Source organism: Lutzomyia longipalpis, chromosome 4 (assembly GCF_024334085.1).
Source record: "Lutzomyia longipalpis isolate SR_M1_2022 chromosome 4, ASM2433408v1".
NCBI lineage: Eukaryota > Metazoa > Arthropoda > Insecta > Diptera > Psychodidae > Lutzomyia > Lutzomyia longipalpis.
The window spans coordinates 1,802,333-1,816,872 of record NC_074710.1 but is presented as its reverse complement, the minus strand read 5'-3'; the positions used below and the strand labels follow the sequence as shown (position 1 = coordinate 1,816,872).

Genomic DNA, 14,540 nt, shown 5'->3' with positions numbered 1-14,540 from the left:
CTTCCACCGACAGAGACAATGCCCAGGAATTGTTGGAGATTATGCGCCAATTGAAGGAAAATGATGAGATGCCGGTGAAGGCGAAGGAGAAATTGGACCAAATGAGAGCCGAACTTGCCGTGGTGAACAAGGAGAAGGATAATTTGAAAGTTGAAATTGAGGAGAAGAAGAGGAAGCTTAAGAAGGCAACGGAAAAGAAGGCTGCTAAGATGCAAGAGATGGAGAAGAGGTCCGAAAGTAACCGCATTAAGAAGCAGATGCTCAAGGACAGGATTGCCAAGCGGGAGGAAGAGATTAAGAAGTTGGACAAGGAATATGAGGAGTTGAAATCCACAAAGGAAAACCTCGAGAAGCTAGTCAAGAATTTCAAGGAATTGTAATAATTTCCATGATCACCGATACGCGCCAAATGGACAGAATTCATTTTTTTTCATCTTCAATTTTTCTTTCTAATTAATTTTCAAAGACTTTCCATGAATTTATATAATATTTTTTCACCTAAAAAAGGATTAATTACTGATGAAATTTCATATAATATTACCTAAAATCCTTACAAAAATGAATTAAAAGATACAATTTGTAGAATAATCTTTTCAATAAACATAATAAAAAACGTTAAAAATTTGATTTTTATTGAGGTTAATGTTAATATTTATGTTTTCCTACATAAAGCCGTGTTTACGTTTTTTTCTGGTGAATTTTCAGCAATTTTCACAGAGAATGGCTAGAAATAATTTAATGCACGAAAGGAATATTTACCGGCGAGTTCCGGACTTTACTCAGCTGGCCATAAAGTTCCCGGAATTCCTCAAAGTTTGCTCATTGGTAAGTATAACCTCACTTTTCCCCCCAAAGGATTCCATGAGAATTTTCTTTTTATCCCTCCAAGGACTTGAATGGGACAGCTCATGTGGATTTTAAGAATCCAGATACCTTGAGAATTCTCACCAAATGCCTCCTGAAGCAGGACTTTCAGTTGGATGTGGAAATTCCACCGGGAAAATTGGTGCCAACATTGCCACTGCGCCTAAACTACATCCTCTGGATTGAAGATATCATGGAAAAGATGGGGATTGCGGTACCTGTTGGCATGGATATTGGGTGTGGAGCATCATGTGTGTATCCCTTGCTAGCAGCCAAGTGGAAGGGATGGCAAATGTTTGGCACAGACATCACAGATGAGATTGCAAAGAGTGCCAGGGAGAATGTGTCGAGGAATCAATTGGAGGAGAAAATCCACATAATACAGCAGGAAGAAAATGCCCCAATTTTCACAGAGGTCCTCCAGAATAGGGAGAGTCTCCATTTCTGCATGTGCAATCCTCCCTTCTTTGATGACACCACCACATCTCCGGAAAATCGAACTGGCCGCAGAGCTGCACCACGGAATGCCCCAACGGGGAATTCCACGGAATTAGCATGTTCCGGCGGGGAAGTAGCCTTCATTGAGCGTATCCTGGAGGAGAGTATCAAGGTCAGCGATAGAGTATCCATCTTCACCACAATGATTGGCATAAAGCACGATCTGGGTGTGCTGGTGAAGAAGCTCCGCCACAAGGGCATCACAAACTACATTGAGACCCATTTTTGTCAGGGAAATACCACCCGATGGGGCTTAGCGTGGACTTTCCGAGAAGATTTACTCCTCCGCCGTGTTCCATGCATAAATCCCTCTCCCAGCGACAGCAACAGGAAATCCGTGAATTTTTCCCTGTCGAACACAAGCGAGGAATCCGTGAGATTCATCATTGAGAAGCTCAAGAGAATCTTCAGGGATCTGGAGGCGGCAATTGAAGTTCTGGAGGAGAGCACGAGCAGGGTGGATTGGATAGTTAGAGCTCACACAAACACATGGTCCCATCAGCGAAGGAAAAGACGACAAATGCTCCAGAATGAACCCAGTGCCACCACTTCGCCGGAAAGGAAGAAGATCCGCCTGGATGACAAGCCAATCCTCGTGGCTGAAGTCTTTCTCACCCCCCGCGACAATCAAGTAAAGCTGGAACTGATGTATCTCAACGGGGAACTAGGAAGGGATGGGATTCACCAGGTGTTGCAGTACATCATCAACAATTGGCGAAGAACAGACCAGAAAACTCCCGTCAGGACAGAGGAGCAAAATGAAGAGGATCTGGAGACGATTTCAAAGCAGGAGTTGGGATCTTAGAGAATTCTCTTTCACTGGGATTTACTCCTGTTTCTCCTGGGAAGAATATCAATTATTTCAATGAATAAAATTGCATATTTGGTTAAAAAATGATTTTTTTAATTCTTTGAAGAGTAAGGTTTACCTAACTTGTAGTGATTGTGATTCTTTTGTTGGCCACGACGATTTAACTTCAAGAATTATTTAAAAAAAATCATCTCTCAATTTTTGAAGAGGAGGTTTAAACACATAAAATGAGAAAAAAAACTTACGGGCTGTGATTCTTTCTTTGTCAGTGTAATGTGAAGTTAGCTGAAAATTTGGGGATGGGCAAACTTTGAGAAAAGACTTATATTACTTAGATTTGGCTCGCGAGTCTTTCCTCAAAAGCCCATCCCCAATTTTCAGCCAACTTTACATTACACTGGCAAAGAAAGAATTACATAGCTAAAATAAAAGGTATAATAGGTTAAGAAAAAACTTCATTAATTTTATTTTGCGTGGCTTAAACATATAATACAGAAAACATCGTGAATTTTTACATTTTTGTCAAAAAAGAATTCCGGAAAATCACCAAAAGTTCGGATGGAGCACCCCTTCAGGTTGATCAAATTTGCCCTCCTTCATGACTTTGGCTAGGAGAACTTCAAGACGCACGCGTGGCCCTCCCTCATCGACGAGTTTCAGCTTTGGCAAATACTGATTGTGAATAACAAAGATCAGCTTCAGAAACTGCCTACCGTAGACACGTATCATCTCATCCCCGACAATTTGCAGCACCTCCAGGAGAACTGTGGCACAAATATCGGGCAGAGGATCCATATTGAGTACATTGCACAGCCACATCCAACCATTCTTCAAGCAATGCGGATTGCTCTGAGTCTCCCCCATACGGGGTTTTGTGATGAAAATAGCCGCATAGAGTCGTGCAATACCGGACATGCGTTTCAAGTACATATCTTGTGGTTCTTGAGTGTCATTGGTTGTCTTGTAGCCCAATGCGCGGTAGTATTCCTCCGTAGATTGCCCCTCAAATTGTGGTATAAAGTACGGCACTAAATACGGACATTCCCGGTAGGCGTGTGCCAGAAAGAGATCACCAAAATCAGGGAATTTCTGCCAGAGTGCCACAATTACAGCTGCAATGGGGTACGCAGCTTTGGGATTACTCGCAACCATTGTATCACCCTGATTTACAAACTTTTTCGCCAGTAGCACCATGCAGAATTTTTTTCCGAGTGGATGAGCACCGGCATTTATTTGCTCATCCCCACACGGAGCTGTATTACCGCTTAGGAGGCAAGCTAATTTGTCATATTTATCCTTGAGATGAGCTGCACTCACCCCGGAAATTGCATTTACCGGGATATTTATTGCCTTCTGGCAGTTGAAGCGAAATTTCTTGAGTGATTCATCCTTTGTTAAGGGCTCAATGTCCTTTGTGTACCCAATTAGTAAGTCCATCACCTTTCGGGGGGGAAAGTATATTTATATTTTTTTAGTAACAAAAAAATGAGTTAACCCTTTCGCGTCTGCATGAAACATTGAAAAATTCGATGTTTTTATTGCCGATTAATAATTATTTTGATCTGCGGATGCTTTAAGGGAATATTTCTCATTCAGAACGTTTTCTTTGATCCCATTTACGTAAATTCAATTCATTTCTAACGTAGAAAAAAATTAACACTGGAGAACGAAACTGGTACTCGCTACCAATTGTACCAATTTGATATTTTTAAACCATCACAGAATAAAATTTATCTAACTTATTATGATAAATTCTACATTTAAAAAAATTTAGAAAATATAGAAAAACATTTTCTTTATGATAGAAAATTAAAGTCAAAGTTTGAGGTTAGAAATTCGTCTCCGCCAAATGTTAAATTCATTAAAATTCAATAAAATGACCCAAAGGGTTAAAAAAAATTGTTAAAATCTAATGGAATAATTTTTCCAATGGATTACAATATCAGTTCATTCTTAACGAATCCTTCGAGCAAATGCAATTTTTCCGTAAGAATTTTTGTCAATGAAATGCAATAAGCTTGACCCGCAAAAATAGCTGAGAGCTCAAGGAAAGTCTTTTACTTACCTTTATGTACTGCTTTTGTCCCTCTGGGCTGATAAATTGATTGAGTCCCTGTACATTGTGGACAGTGTCAACCTGATCGACAGAGGGCTTCTCTTTGGGTGCCTTTGGGACCTCCTGTTGGATCACCTTCTCTGCCGCTTCCTTGGCATCCGCTGCAATCTTCCCCTCAAGCTCCTGCTGTAGCTTCTGAAATTCCTCCACGAGACCATCAATGACCTTCACAGCACCTTCTGTGATATTCCCCGCTGCAATGGATTTAATTGTCTGCTCGTACGTTGTCATCATGGGCTTGGCTTTCTCATTGAGTGCCATGTAGTTGGGTAGCTGTGCCTTCTCAATACTCATGAGCGTCCGTGCGAAGGTTTCGAAGCACTTGACGAATTTCTCCTGACCCCTCTGCAGTGCCTCAATGCACACATTCATCTTCTGCTTCTCCCGGAATTGCTTCAGCTTCATTTGCTGACTGTCAACCCTCTTGCTATTGGCCAGCATTGCTTCGCGCATCTTTTCCTCTTGAATCTCATTAAGCTTCTCCTGCTCCTCCAGCGCCTGCTTAACCCGTCGTTCTGCTTCTTCACCCAGAAGAGCGAGTTTTCGCTGTAAATTCTTCTGGGCATCCTCATAGATGGCATCCAATTCACTCTGCTGCATCCGCTGACGACTCAGCCGTGCACGTACTTCCTTCTGAACGGCATCCTTGCGCTGCTTCTCGAGGCTCTGCACCTTTCGAATGCGAGCAATGTCCTCAATGTACTCCTTGATGTTTGTCGTGATTCTTGGCATTGGCTCAATGTCATTGGATTCCTCCTCTTCCTGCTCTTTGGGGGATTTCCCGGTGCTTCCCCCAATTGCCATGCCATTGAGCCCCTCGGTGAGAGCATCCAAATCTGCGGCATTTGGTCCAATTGTGGGGCCCCTAACTTGTGGGGAAATTCTCGCGGCATTCGCAAGGATTGATTGTTCGTGTGAATTCAAAGCGAAGGATATCTGCAAAGATTCAAAGAAGATTTTCTTACTTTCTCCCTCATTCAACGCGGGAAATTTTTCTTAGCAACTTACATAAGACCTTGAATTCATTTTTCTTTTTATTTTCCCGCAATTTCACATAAAAAAAAACTTTATTTTTGGACTGGATGGAAAATTTTTGCAAACAATAAACATAACCTCAATGTTTTGTTTGTTTTGCAACATGATTCATGTTTCGGATGGAATTGTGAAAGGGGGTGTGATTGTGAATCAGAATCCGGTGAAACACCTCTTATTTTCCGGTCGTTCCGCAAGCAATTACTCAAAAACTTTCTCTCTTCATTTTCGTGGCGTTTTTCCTTGCAAATAACCGTGAAAATGGCCAAGAAGAAAAGTGATGAGCAACCCACGGAGGGTAGTGGTGACACTGAATACGGGGAGGAGCCCAATTTCGATGATCCACCGGGTTTTGTGGATGATATTTCGGACGAAGGTAAATTGCATCCACGTCTACTGACAGCATGGCGGAGCATTAACCTCACTTTTGGGAGCCGCGGGGGCTTTTCTTACTGAATTTTGGGCTGTTTTACTGTAACAATCAAAACATCCGGAATGTTTTTTGTCTTCCACAGAACTCCTGGCGGATATGATGAAGCAGAAGCCATGCGCAACGGATGGCGTGGAGAGTGTTATTGTGGTGGATAACATCCCAATTGTGGGGCCACCGCGTATGGAGAAGCTAAAGTCGGTGATTGAGAAGCTCTTCTTCTCCTTTGGCGAGGTAACGAATGTCTTCTACCCCCTGGATGACAATGGCAATACGAAGGGGTATGTCTTCTTGGAGTACAAAAACCCCGAAAATGCCGAAGAAGCCGTTAAGGAGATGCACAATCATCGTTTGGATAAGAACTACACCTTTGCGGTGAATCTCTTTACGGACTTTGCCAAGTATGAGAATATCCCGAAGGAATGGGAGCCACCAAAGGCACAACCATACACGGTGCAGAGTGATCTGTACAACTTCCTGCTGGAACCCGATGCATACGATCAATTCTGCGTGGCTGCTGAGACGGCTCCGTCCAATGTTCAAGTGCAATTCTGGCAGAATACCCTCCCGGAGCCAACGGACATCGAAAAAAGAGATGTGAGTTGTTTTTTTTTGTCTTCTTTCACGTCTAATTAGCACCTTCGCGCGTTCCGTGCAAAAGTACAAAAATTATTTTTTTTCTTAAGACTTTTTGTAGTTTAACCCTTTCGCGTTCTTTATGTAATACGTAGATTCAAATATGAAACACTTTTCAAGTTAGAAATGCATTTAATTCACACAGAAAAAGCCAAAAAAAAGACATTTTGCCTAAGAAATGTCTTCTGAGAGCATTCATAATAAAAATTGCTTTGAGGTTATGTTGGCCCCCAAGTGTCAAAAAATGCTTCTCGCGAAGACGGATAATCTGAATTTTCTTGACGAATAGTTTGAATTTTGAGAATAGTTCGAGTTTTGAGAATAATTTGAATCTTTTTGAAGTATAATCTGAATCTTAACGAATAATCCGAATCTCGACGAATAATCCGAATCTTAACGAATAATCCGAATCTCGACGAATAATCTGAATCTTGGAAGAATTATCTGAATCTTAACGAATAATTAGAATTTAACGAAAAATCTTATTCTTGAAGAATAATCTGAATTTTGACGAATAAACGAATAATTTGAATTTTACTGAATAATCTTAATTTCCTTGACAAAAATATCCGAGTTTTGAAAAAAAAATAAGAACTTTATCGAATAATCTGAATTTTGACGAATAGTCTGAATTTTCTTGACGAATAGTTCGAATTTTGAGAATAATCTGAATCTTGAAGTATAATCTGAATTTTAACGAATAATCCGAATCTTAACGAATAATCCGAATCTCGACGAATAATCTGAACCTTGAAGAATTATCTGAATCTTAACGAATACCTAGAATTTAACGAAAAATCTTATTCTAGAAAAATAATCTGAATTTTGACGAATAAACGGATAATATGAATTTTACCGAATAATCCTAATTTCCTTGACAAAAAAATCCGAGTTTTGAAAAATATTCAGAACTTTATCGAATGATCTGAATCTTAACGAATAATTCTGAATTTTAGAAAATATTAAGTCTAATTCTTCTCAATAAATAATCCGAAGATTTTCACTCAGATTGTTTAAAAGTTTAAAAAATTCCAATAAGACTTTTTTTTTCTAGTAAGAAACTTAACAAAAAAAAATCCCAGTTAGAAAATCTTTAATTCAAAATTAGACCATAAAGCAGTTTAGCATGGCATGCGCCCCCTTTTGCCACTAAAAAAAAAGACGGAATAAATTAACTGGATTTTATTTACCTTTCCAGCGATTTACAGACACGTTTGTCAAGTGGTCCCCCCAGGGCACGTACATCGTGACGTTCCACAAGCCAGGCGTTGTTCTCTGGGGTGGCACGAAGTTCGTGAAAATCAACAAATTCCCCCACACTGGCACGCAATTCGTGGACTTTTCCCCATGCGAACAGTACTTGGTGACGTACGGCCCAACGCCGCAGGGGCAGAAGATCATAATTTGGGACATCCGGACGGGGCAGGAGAAGCGCTCCTTCATCTCCGACGGTGTGAGCAATCTCTCAATGTTCCGGTGGTCGCATGATGATAAATACGTAGCCCGTATGGATGAGGGTGCCATTTACATCTATGAAACACCCAATTTCTACCTTCTTGACATGAAATCCATCAAAGTGCCGGGAATAAGGAATTTCAGCTGGTCCCCAACGGACAACATAATTGCCTATTGGGTGGCTGAGACAACCGATGTACCGGCAAAGGTGAGCCTGTTGGAGATCCCAAAGAAACGGGAGATTCGCAATAAGAACTTGTTCAATGTGGCCGACTGCAAGATTCATTGGCAGCAATCCGGGGACTATCTCTGTGTGAAGGTTGATCGTTTTTCCAAGTTGAAAAAAGACAAGAAGGATAGCGATGTGAAATTCCTCGGGATGTTTTATAACTTTGAGATCTTCCACATGCGTGAACGCGATATCCCCGTTGATTCGGTGGAGATTAAGGACCTCATCCTTGCCTTTGCATGGGAGCCAATTGGGCAGAAGTTTGCCATTATTCACGGGGAGCAAACGAGCGCCAATGTGACCTTCTACAAAGTGCAAACGGGTCAAAAGCCAAGCTTGATAAAGAAGCTGGAAAAGAAGGTGTGCACGCATCTGTTTTGGTCACCACGCGGGCAATTTATCGTGCTGGCCAATCTCACGCTGGGTGTCTTTGAGTTCATTGACACCAACAACTACTTCATGGTTATGAATACCGGTGACCACTTTAGGGCTTCCGAGGTTGAGTGGGACCCCACGGGGCGCTACGTTGTCACCGGGGTGTCATCGTGGAAGGTGAAGGAGGACAATGGGTACTACCTGTGGAATTTCCAAGGTCGCTGTCAGAAACGCGTTATGCTGAAGAATTTTGTTCAATTCCTCTGGCGTCCACGACCAGCGTCCCTCCTTACGGAGGCAGAGCAGAAGAATATCCTCAAGGAGCTCAAGAAGTACTATCCGCAATTTGAGAGTAAGGATCGCATGCGCATGACTAGGGCATCGAAGGAACTCCTGGAGAAACGGGCAAAACTCAGGGAGCAATTCAATGAATACCGCAACAAGAGGATTTCAGAGTGGCAAAGTCAGAAGACAAGGAGACTTCAAATGAGAAATCGTGAGTTAATGTTTTTTTCTTTATTTTTATTTTATTTGAAGTGTTTTTTTGTTGTAAATTCTTAAAAGAAAATTCTGAATGTTTTATGTTATGAGAAAGTGCAGTAAATCTATCAAAATTAGTTAAAAGGTTAAAAGAAAATTCAATTACAATAATAACTTTACGATTGAATAACTACAATATCTTAAACCGTTAATTTTCAAAAAAAAATTGGAATTTGAAAGAAGAAGAAGACTACTCAAGCTACTCAAGAACTCGTCTAATAATCGATATTTCCTCTTACTCTCCTTACTCAGACATTCGTCTAAATAACATTATTAGTTATTTTATCAGTTGTAAGACGAGTTTCTGAATAATCTTATATTAATTTCTTGCTAGAAAAAAATTAATATATTTTGATTTTTAGACGATTTTTTTGGCTAAAGAAAGTCAGTAAATATCGATATTTAAGACAAATTAATTTTACATCTGTCAGAAAATTCGATTTTATGAGTGAATGTGAAACTATTTCTGATGGCTAATAAAAGGCAAGATTATCGATATTTAGATGAATTTCTGAATAGAGTCAAAAATATCGGTGATTAAACGCAATTTTGATAAAAATAGTGAAAAATATCGATGATTAGACGACTTTCTGAGTAAATAGTCAAAAATATCGATGTTTAGACAAGTTTCTGATTAAAAGGAGTCATAAATATTGTTGATTAGTCGAGTTTCTGAGTAGTAAGAAGTATTTTTGGTTAGATGAGTTTTTGATTAGAGTCAAAAATATCAATGGTTAGACGAGTTTCTGAGTAGTCGGAAATATTGATAATTAGACGAGACTTTGATTCAATATGGATAAATATCAATGATTAGACGAGTTTCTGATTGAATTGTCAGAAATATCAATGATTAGACGAACTTTAGAGTAAAAAAAAAGTCAGAATCAGACATATTAACGTTTTAATGAAATTCTGGCTAAAATATTGTGAGAAATAACATTTTTAAAATGAATTTCACTTTGAAAAAGTTAAAAATATCGATATTATTTTAATGATTTTCCGGTCTCAAATTTTAAGCTAAAATAAAAAGATCGGAAATAAGGATATTTACATGAATTCTTGGCTAAAAAAAGTCAAGAATATCGATATTTAGCTTTAAATTTATTAATATTTCTGGCCTAAGATTCGTGAGCGTTTCTTGTTTAGATTTTTTTTTAAATCTAAACTTTTTTTTTAAGCTACCATTTAGTTTTTTAGGGTAAAACTTTAAAGGGTCTAAAAATTAGGTTAGACTAAATTAAATTCAATTTTGATTAGGAAAGAGACTTTTATTTTTGTGTCGAAATGATACAATTTTTATTGCTTATGACAGTGTCTCATGACGTCATACAGTCACTTTTTTGCATATCATTGATCTCATAACACGTTGTGAATTTTTTTTAAGTCTACTCTTTGATTTCTTTATTTTAGTTAAAAGACGGTTTATAAATTAAGTTGAATTCCTCGAATTTGTTCATTAAACATGTGAATTTCTTCATTGATTAGTTTTTCTCAATAGTCTGGACAAGGCAATATTATCACAGTAAAATATTTTGTTTCTTTATTATTATGGAAGAGTTTGGTGGAAAGTTGAAGTGTATATATTTATCTTGCATACTATGGAAAGATTGTGGTATCAGCAGAAGTGAAAGGAATTAATGCGCGCGCGAGATGCTTTAGTACGTGTGAGAGAGACGTGGTGAAAAGATGGATCGTTGGGTGGGTAAAGTGGCCGTTGTGACGGGAGCTACGTCTGGGATTGGGGCACAAATTGCCAAGGATCTCGTAAATTCGGGAATTGTTGTGGTTGGATTGGCAAGGAAGGTGGAACGCATTGAGGGCGTAAGGGATGATGTTGCTGCAGATCGTCGTGGGTTACTCCATGGGATGAAGTGTGATATAACGAAGGAGGATGATGTTGTGGCGACATTTGGGGAGATTGTGAAGGTCTTTGGGGGTGTTGATATTTTGATAAATAGCGCGGGCATTGGGATGACGGCCGTTAAGCTAATTGAGCGTGGAAATTCATCTGCAATCAATGATACAGTTCAGACGAATGTAATGGGGCTCATCTACTGCACACGCGAAGCTATTTTGTCAATGAAAGAGAGACGTGTGGCCGGTCAAGTTGTTCATATCAGCAGCATAATGGGTCATAAAGTTATAATGCCACCGCCAGGGCTTGATAACGTCCACTTCAACGTTTATCCAGCAACGAAGTTTGCCGTAACGGCCCTCACAGAGAGTTTACGTTTAGAAATGGTGCGGGATGGTGAGCAGGAGATTAGGATTGGTAGTGTTAGTCCAGCATTGGTGCAAACTAACTTTTCCGATGAATATACTCCGGAAAAATTGAAAAATGTCCCACATCTGCTACCATCAGATGTTAGTCAGGCCGTTCTTTACATTCTCTCAGCGCCACCACATGTGAATATTCAGGATATCATTATAAAACCCGTTGGATGTCGTAATTAACGTCTAAAGGTGATCTTGGGTGTAGTTTTTAAGACTTTAGGCTTTAATAAAAAAAAAACTCTTTTGATTTTATCTCTGGTTGAAGGAATGAAATTTACTACTAAATCAGACTTAGGCTGAAATTCACTGATCAGAAAATCTTAAGATTTATGAAGTTTTCTTAAGATTTTTTTTATAATCTTTTGGGATATATTTTAAGTTTTTTAAAGAAAAACTTAAATTTTTCCTAATTTTTAAGGATTGTTTAAATTTTTTAAAGATTTTTACTTAATGTTCTTAAGCAAAACTCAAGATTTTTGAAAAATTCCTTAAGGAAAATTATGAGTTCTTAATTAAAACTTTTTTTCGAAGATTTTTACAGTCTTATTTAAGAAATCCTAATTTTTGTTTAAGAAAACTTGAGACATTTTTTTAGAAAATTAAAACAAAAATCTTAAGAAAACTCAAGAAATCGTTAAGACTGACTATTCAATTTCTGTCTTAGTCTTTTTCATAAACTAAACACAAGGGCTTTAAACGAACTTAAGTTTTTGTTAGGTCGGACCTAAATTTTTTTAAGGTCAGGCTGTTAAGGTTTTAATGTTAGGTAAGACTAGAACGGAAATGATTGATTTTTACGAATTTTGATGCAGAAAGATGAAGAAAAAATCATGACCTTTATTTAAAGTTTTTAAGTCCCGACAAAACAAATTAAATCTTTCCAAAAAGACTTTAGCCTAGTTTTAAAGTTTCAGGCCTAGCTTATAAAGTTTGTAAAATTAGGCGTTGCTAAATTCTGGCATAGGAAACTTTAGTAAAGTTAGACCTAGTTAAAGCCTGGTCTAAGAAATTTAGGCCTAGTTTAAGAAACTTATGAAGAGAACTACAGCCTAGGGAATTTTCTTGACAAAAATAGCAAGAACTTAAAACAAAAAAATTTCTACCTTTGCAGATATCGACACGGATACATTGGATACGTCGGACGTTGAGGAGGAGATTGTGGAATTTTTAGTAAAAGAGGAAACAACAATTCTCGAGTAGTCGCCCAAATTTTTCGTGTTTTCTGCAAGGCGGATCTTCTCTTCGAACACCGTTGGAGGATCCCCAGAATTTTGACGTAGATCAACGTACCGGGTTTGTGAACTGGTACGTACATCCGCCTTGCTGTTTCTCTCTTTGCTGAATTCTTGAAGAAAAAAAGGGTATTCGTGTGCTGCGTGAAGTTTTATCAAGAAAAGCAGAAGAATTTTTAGTGGAAATTTGCGCATTTTAAAAAAAAGGAAAAAGGTTAAAGCAGATAAGATTAAATTAAAATTTAAATAAAAAAAGAAACAATATTGTAATTTTAACCGGAAATATGAATTTCCACATATTTTTAAAGGAAACTTCTGTAATGAATGTTCGTATTAAAACACATGTAGGAATTAAAATTGTGAGATTTTATTAATTTTTCTTTTTTTTGTTGTGAAGATTTAACGTTTTTTAAATCTTATTTTGTCCATTCGGAAGGACGTCCTTGGGCAAATGGGCTCTCACCATTTGTTGATAACCAGAAAATTCCTCGAGTTTTCTTCTTTACGGGCTCTCCACCCATGACGGCGTAAACGGCATTAGTTGTAGTGCAATTTTCATTGAGAATGTCATTGTAGTCACCACACTGTCTAGCCCAGAAGCCAGTGGCTGTTGTGATGGATTCAGCAAAGTAGATGTAGGAACGGCTATGGCTGCATATAAAGTGTCCAATTATAGGGCAGTCAGGCTGAAAAAAAATACTAGGAATTGTAAAGACTGCTTAAGGGGCCTAACTGACCTGATCAGTCTTCACCTGATGCGTTCCGTAGTTGGGATAGAAATCAACATGTCCAATTGGTTCGACGATACCTGCGTAGCCACCGTTAGTGTGGATAATCTCCACGTAGTTGGCATCTGTGGCGTTAAGACGTTCATGGGGTTTTTCATAGGAGAAGAATGGGTAAGCAGGATCGAGACCAACAATTGCCTCAACTGTCCCAACACTCCGCGTGTTCTTCCCCGCAAATCCAGCAACGTGCGCACCCAGACTGTGCCCAACAATCGTTACACTACTCAGAGGCATACCTGTTTCCTTATTCAGGAATGTAATGAAGCGCGCAACGGTTTGTCCAACAGCTTCAACGCGATTTCGAGCTAATATATATTCGCTAATTGCACCCGAACTCCAATCCACGGCAAAAACATTAAATTTCCCATTTGCAAGGTAAGCTTTGCGTATTTTAGTTTCAATTTCAGCATTACTAGTCCCTGTCCAGCCATGAATGATAAAACGCGTTGGATTCTTGGGGTCGAAGGTGGATTTTTTAAGGGAACTAATGTCATTTAACTTGACCACATTACCATCCGCTGTTGGAGTAAAGAGTTTAAAGACAACATCATCATCTGCTTCAAATTTTAATAATTTAGCAGAATCTGCCGAAGTGGCCTCAGTTTTGCTTGAAGTCATTTGTTCTGTATAAGAAATTTTATTATAATTAAATAATTTTATTCTTTTAATAATTTGTTTGAGGATACAAACCTATTAATTTTTGAAATGATGCTGCACCGGATGCTACATGTATTGCACCTTCAACTGCTGCTGCTATTGCATGGAAGAACAAAATACAAACGAAAAAATGCATTGTTAACTGAAAAACTACAAAGAATAACTTTTCCTGGTGTAGCGCCCCATTGGCTTTTTATAGGGACGAGAGAAAAAAAATACTCAGAAGTAATTAAAGAAATCAGGAAATATCTAAAATATCTATAATTGTTTTCTCAAAGAATGTATTCAAATTGGTAATAAAAAGTAAAATATATATAATAAAAGTTTTAAATATTTTTACAAGAATGCTAATTCATATTGGTTTCTCTGCTTTTTCCTTACCTATTCATTTTTTTATTATTCTTTTCTTGGTTCTTTTCGTTTTCTTTGTGCTTTGATGGTCGTTCTAAGGAAAAACGTATTACTTAGCTTCAAAGTTTTTTAACTTAAAAAAAAAACTGAATATTTTTTTTCAATTAAAGTTTTAATAAATAAATTTTTAAGTAAAATTTTCGATTGAATAACTTTATAAGAATGACTTGCCCAAGAAATCTTCTAAGAACA

The 14,540-nt window shown here is 38.2% G+C and overlaps 4 protein-coding genes across 4 annotated transcripts; 2 read left to right on the top strand and 2 right to left on the bottom strand.

Moving 5' to 3' along the window:
* Positions 1–631: 631 nt before the first annotated feature.
* LOC129795574 (U6 small nuclear RNA (adenine-(43)-N(6))-methyltransferase) lies at positions 632–2,257 on the top strand. The gene is made up of 2 exons (XM_055836975.1): positions 632–825; positions 890–2,257. The coding sequence occupies exons 1-2, from the start codon at positions 643–645 to the stop codon at positions 2,165–2,167; spliced, it is 1,461 nt and encodes a 486-aa protein (XP_055692950.1). The 5' UTR covers positions 632–642; the 3' UTR covers positions 2,168–2,257.
* Positions 2,258–2,615: 358 nt separating this feature from the next.
* On the bottom strand, positions 2,616–5,500 carry LOC129795515 (mRNA export factor Gle1-like). Its single transcript, XM_055836873.1, has 3 exons — positions 5,298–5,500; positions 4,239–5,225; positions 2,616–3,613 (listed from the first exon to the last, which is right to left on the bottom strand). Exons 1-3 carry the CDS (start codon positions 5,313–5,315, stop codon positions 2,717–2,719), a joined length of 1,902 nt encoding a protein of 633 aa, XP_055692848.1. The 5' UTR covers positions 5,316–5,500; the 3' UTR covers positions 2,616–2,716.
* An 82-nt stretch (positions 5,501–5,582) lies between these two features.
* Positions 5,583–12,849, top strand: LOC129795504 (eukaryotic translation initiation factor 3 subunit B). The gene is made up of 4 exons (XM_055836851.1): positions 5,583–5,697; positions 5,837–6,348; positions 7,586–8,942; positions 12,372–12,849. The coding sequence occupies exons 1-4, from the start codon at positions 5,583–5,585 to the stop codon at positions 12,458–12,460; spliced, it is 2,073 nt and encodes a 690-aa protein (XP_055692826.1). The 3' UTR covers positions 12,461–12,849.
* LOC129795648 (pancreatic triacylglycerol lipase-like) lies at positions 12,844–14,101 on the bottom strand. The gene is made up of 3 exons (XM_055837105.1): positions 13,971–14,101; positions 13,245–13,903; positions 12,844–13,178 (listed from the first exon to the last, which is right to left on the bottom strand). The coding sequence occupies exons 1-3, from the start codon at positions 14,071–14,073 to the stop codon at positions 12,909–12,911; spliced, it is 1,032 nt and encodes a 343-aa protein (XP_055693080.1). The 5' UTR covers positions 14,074–14,101; the 3' UTR covers positions 12,844–12,908.
* Positions 14,102–14,540: the final 439 nt, after the last annotated feature.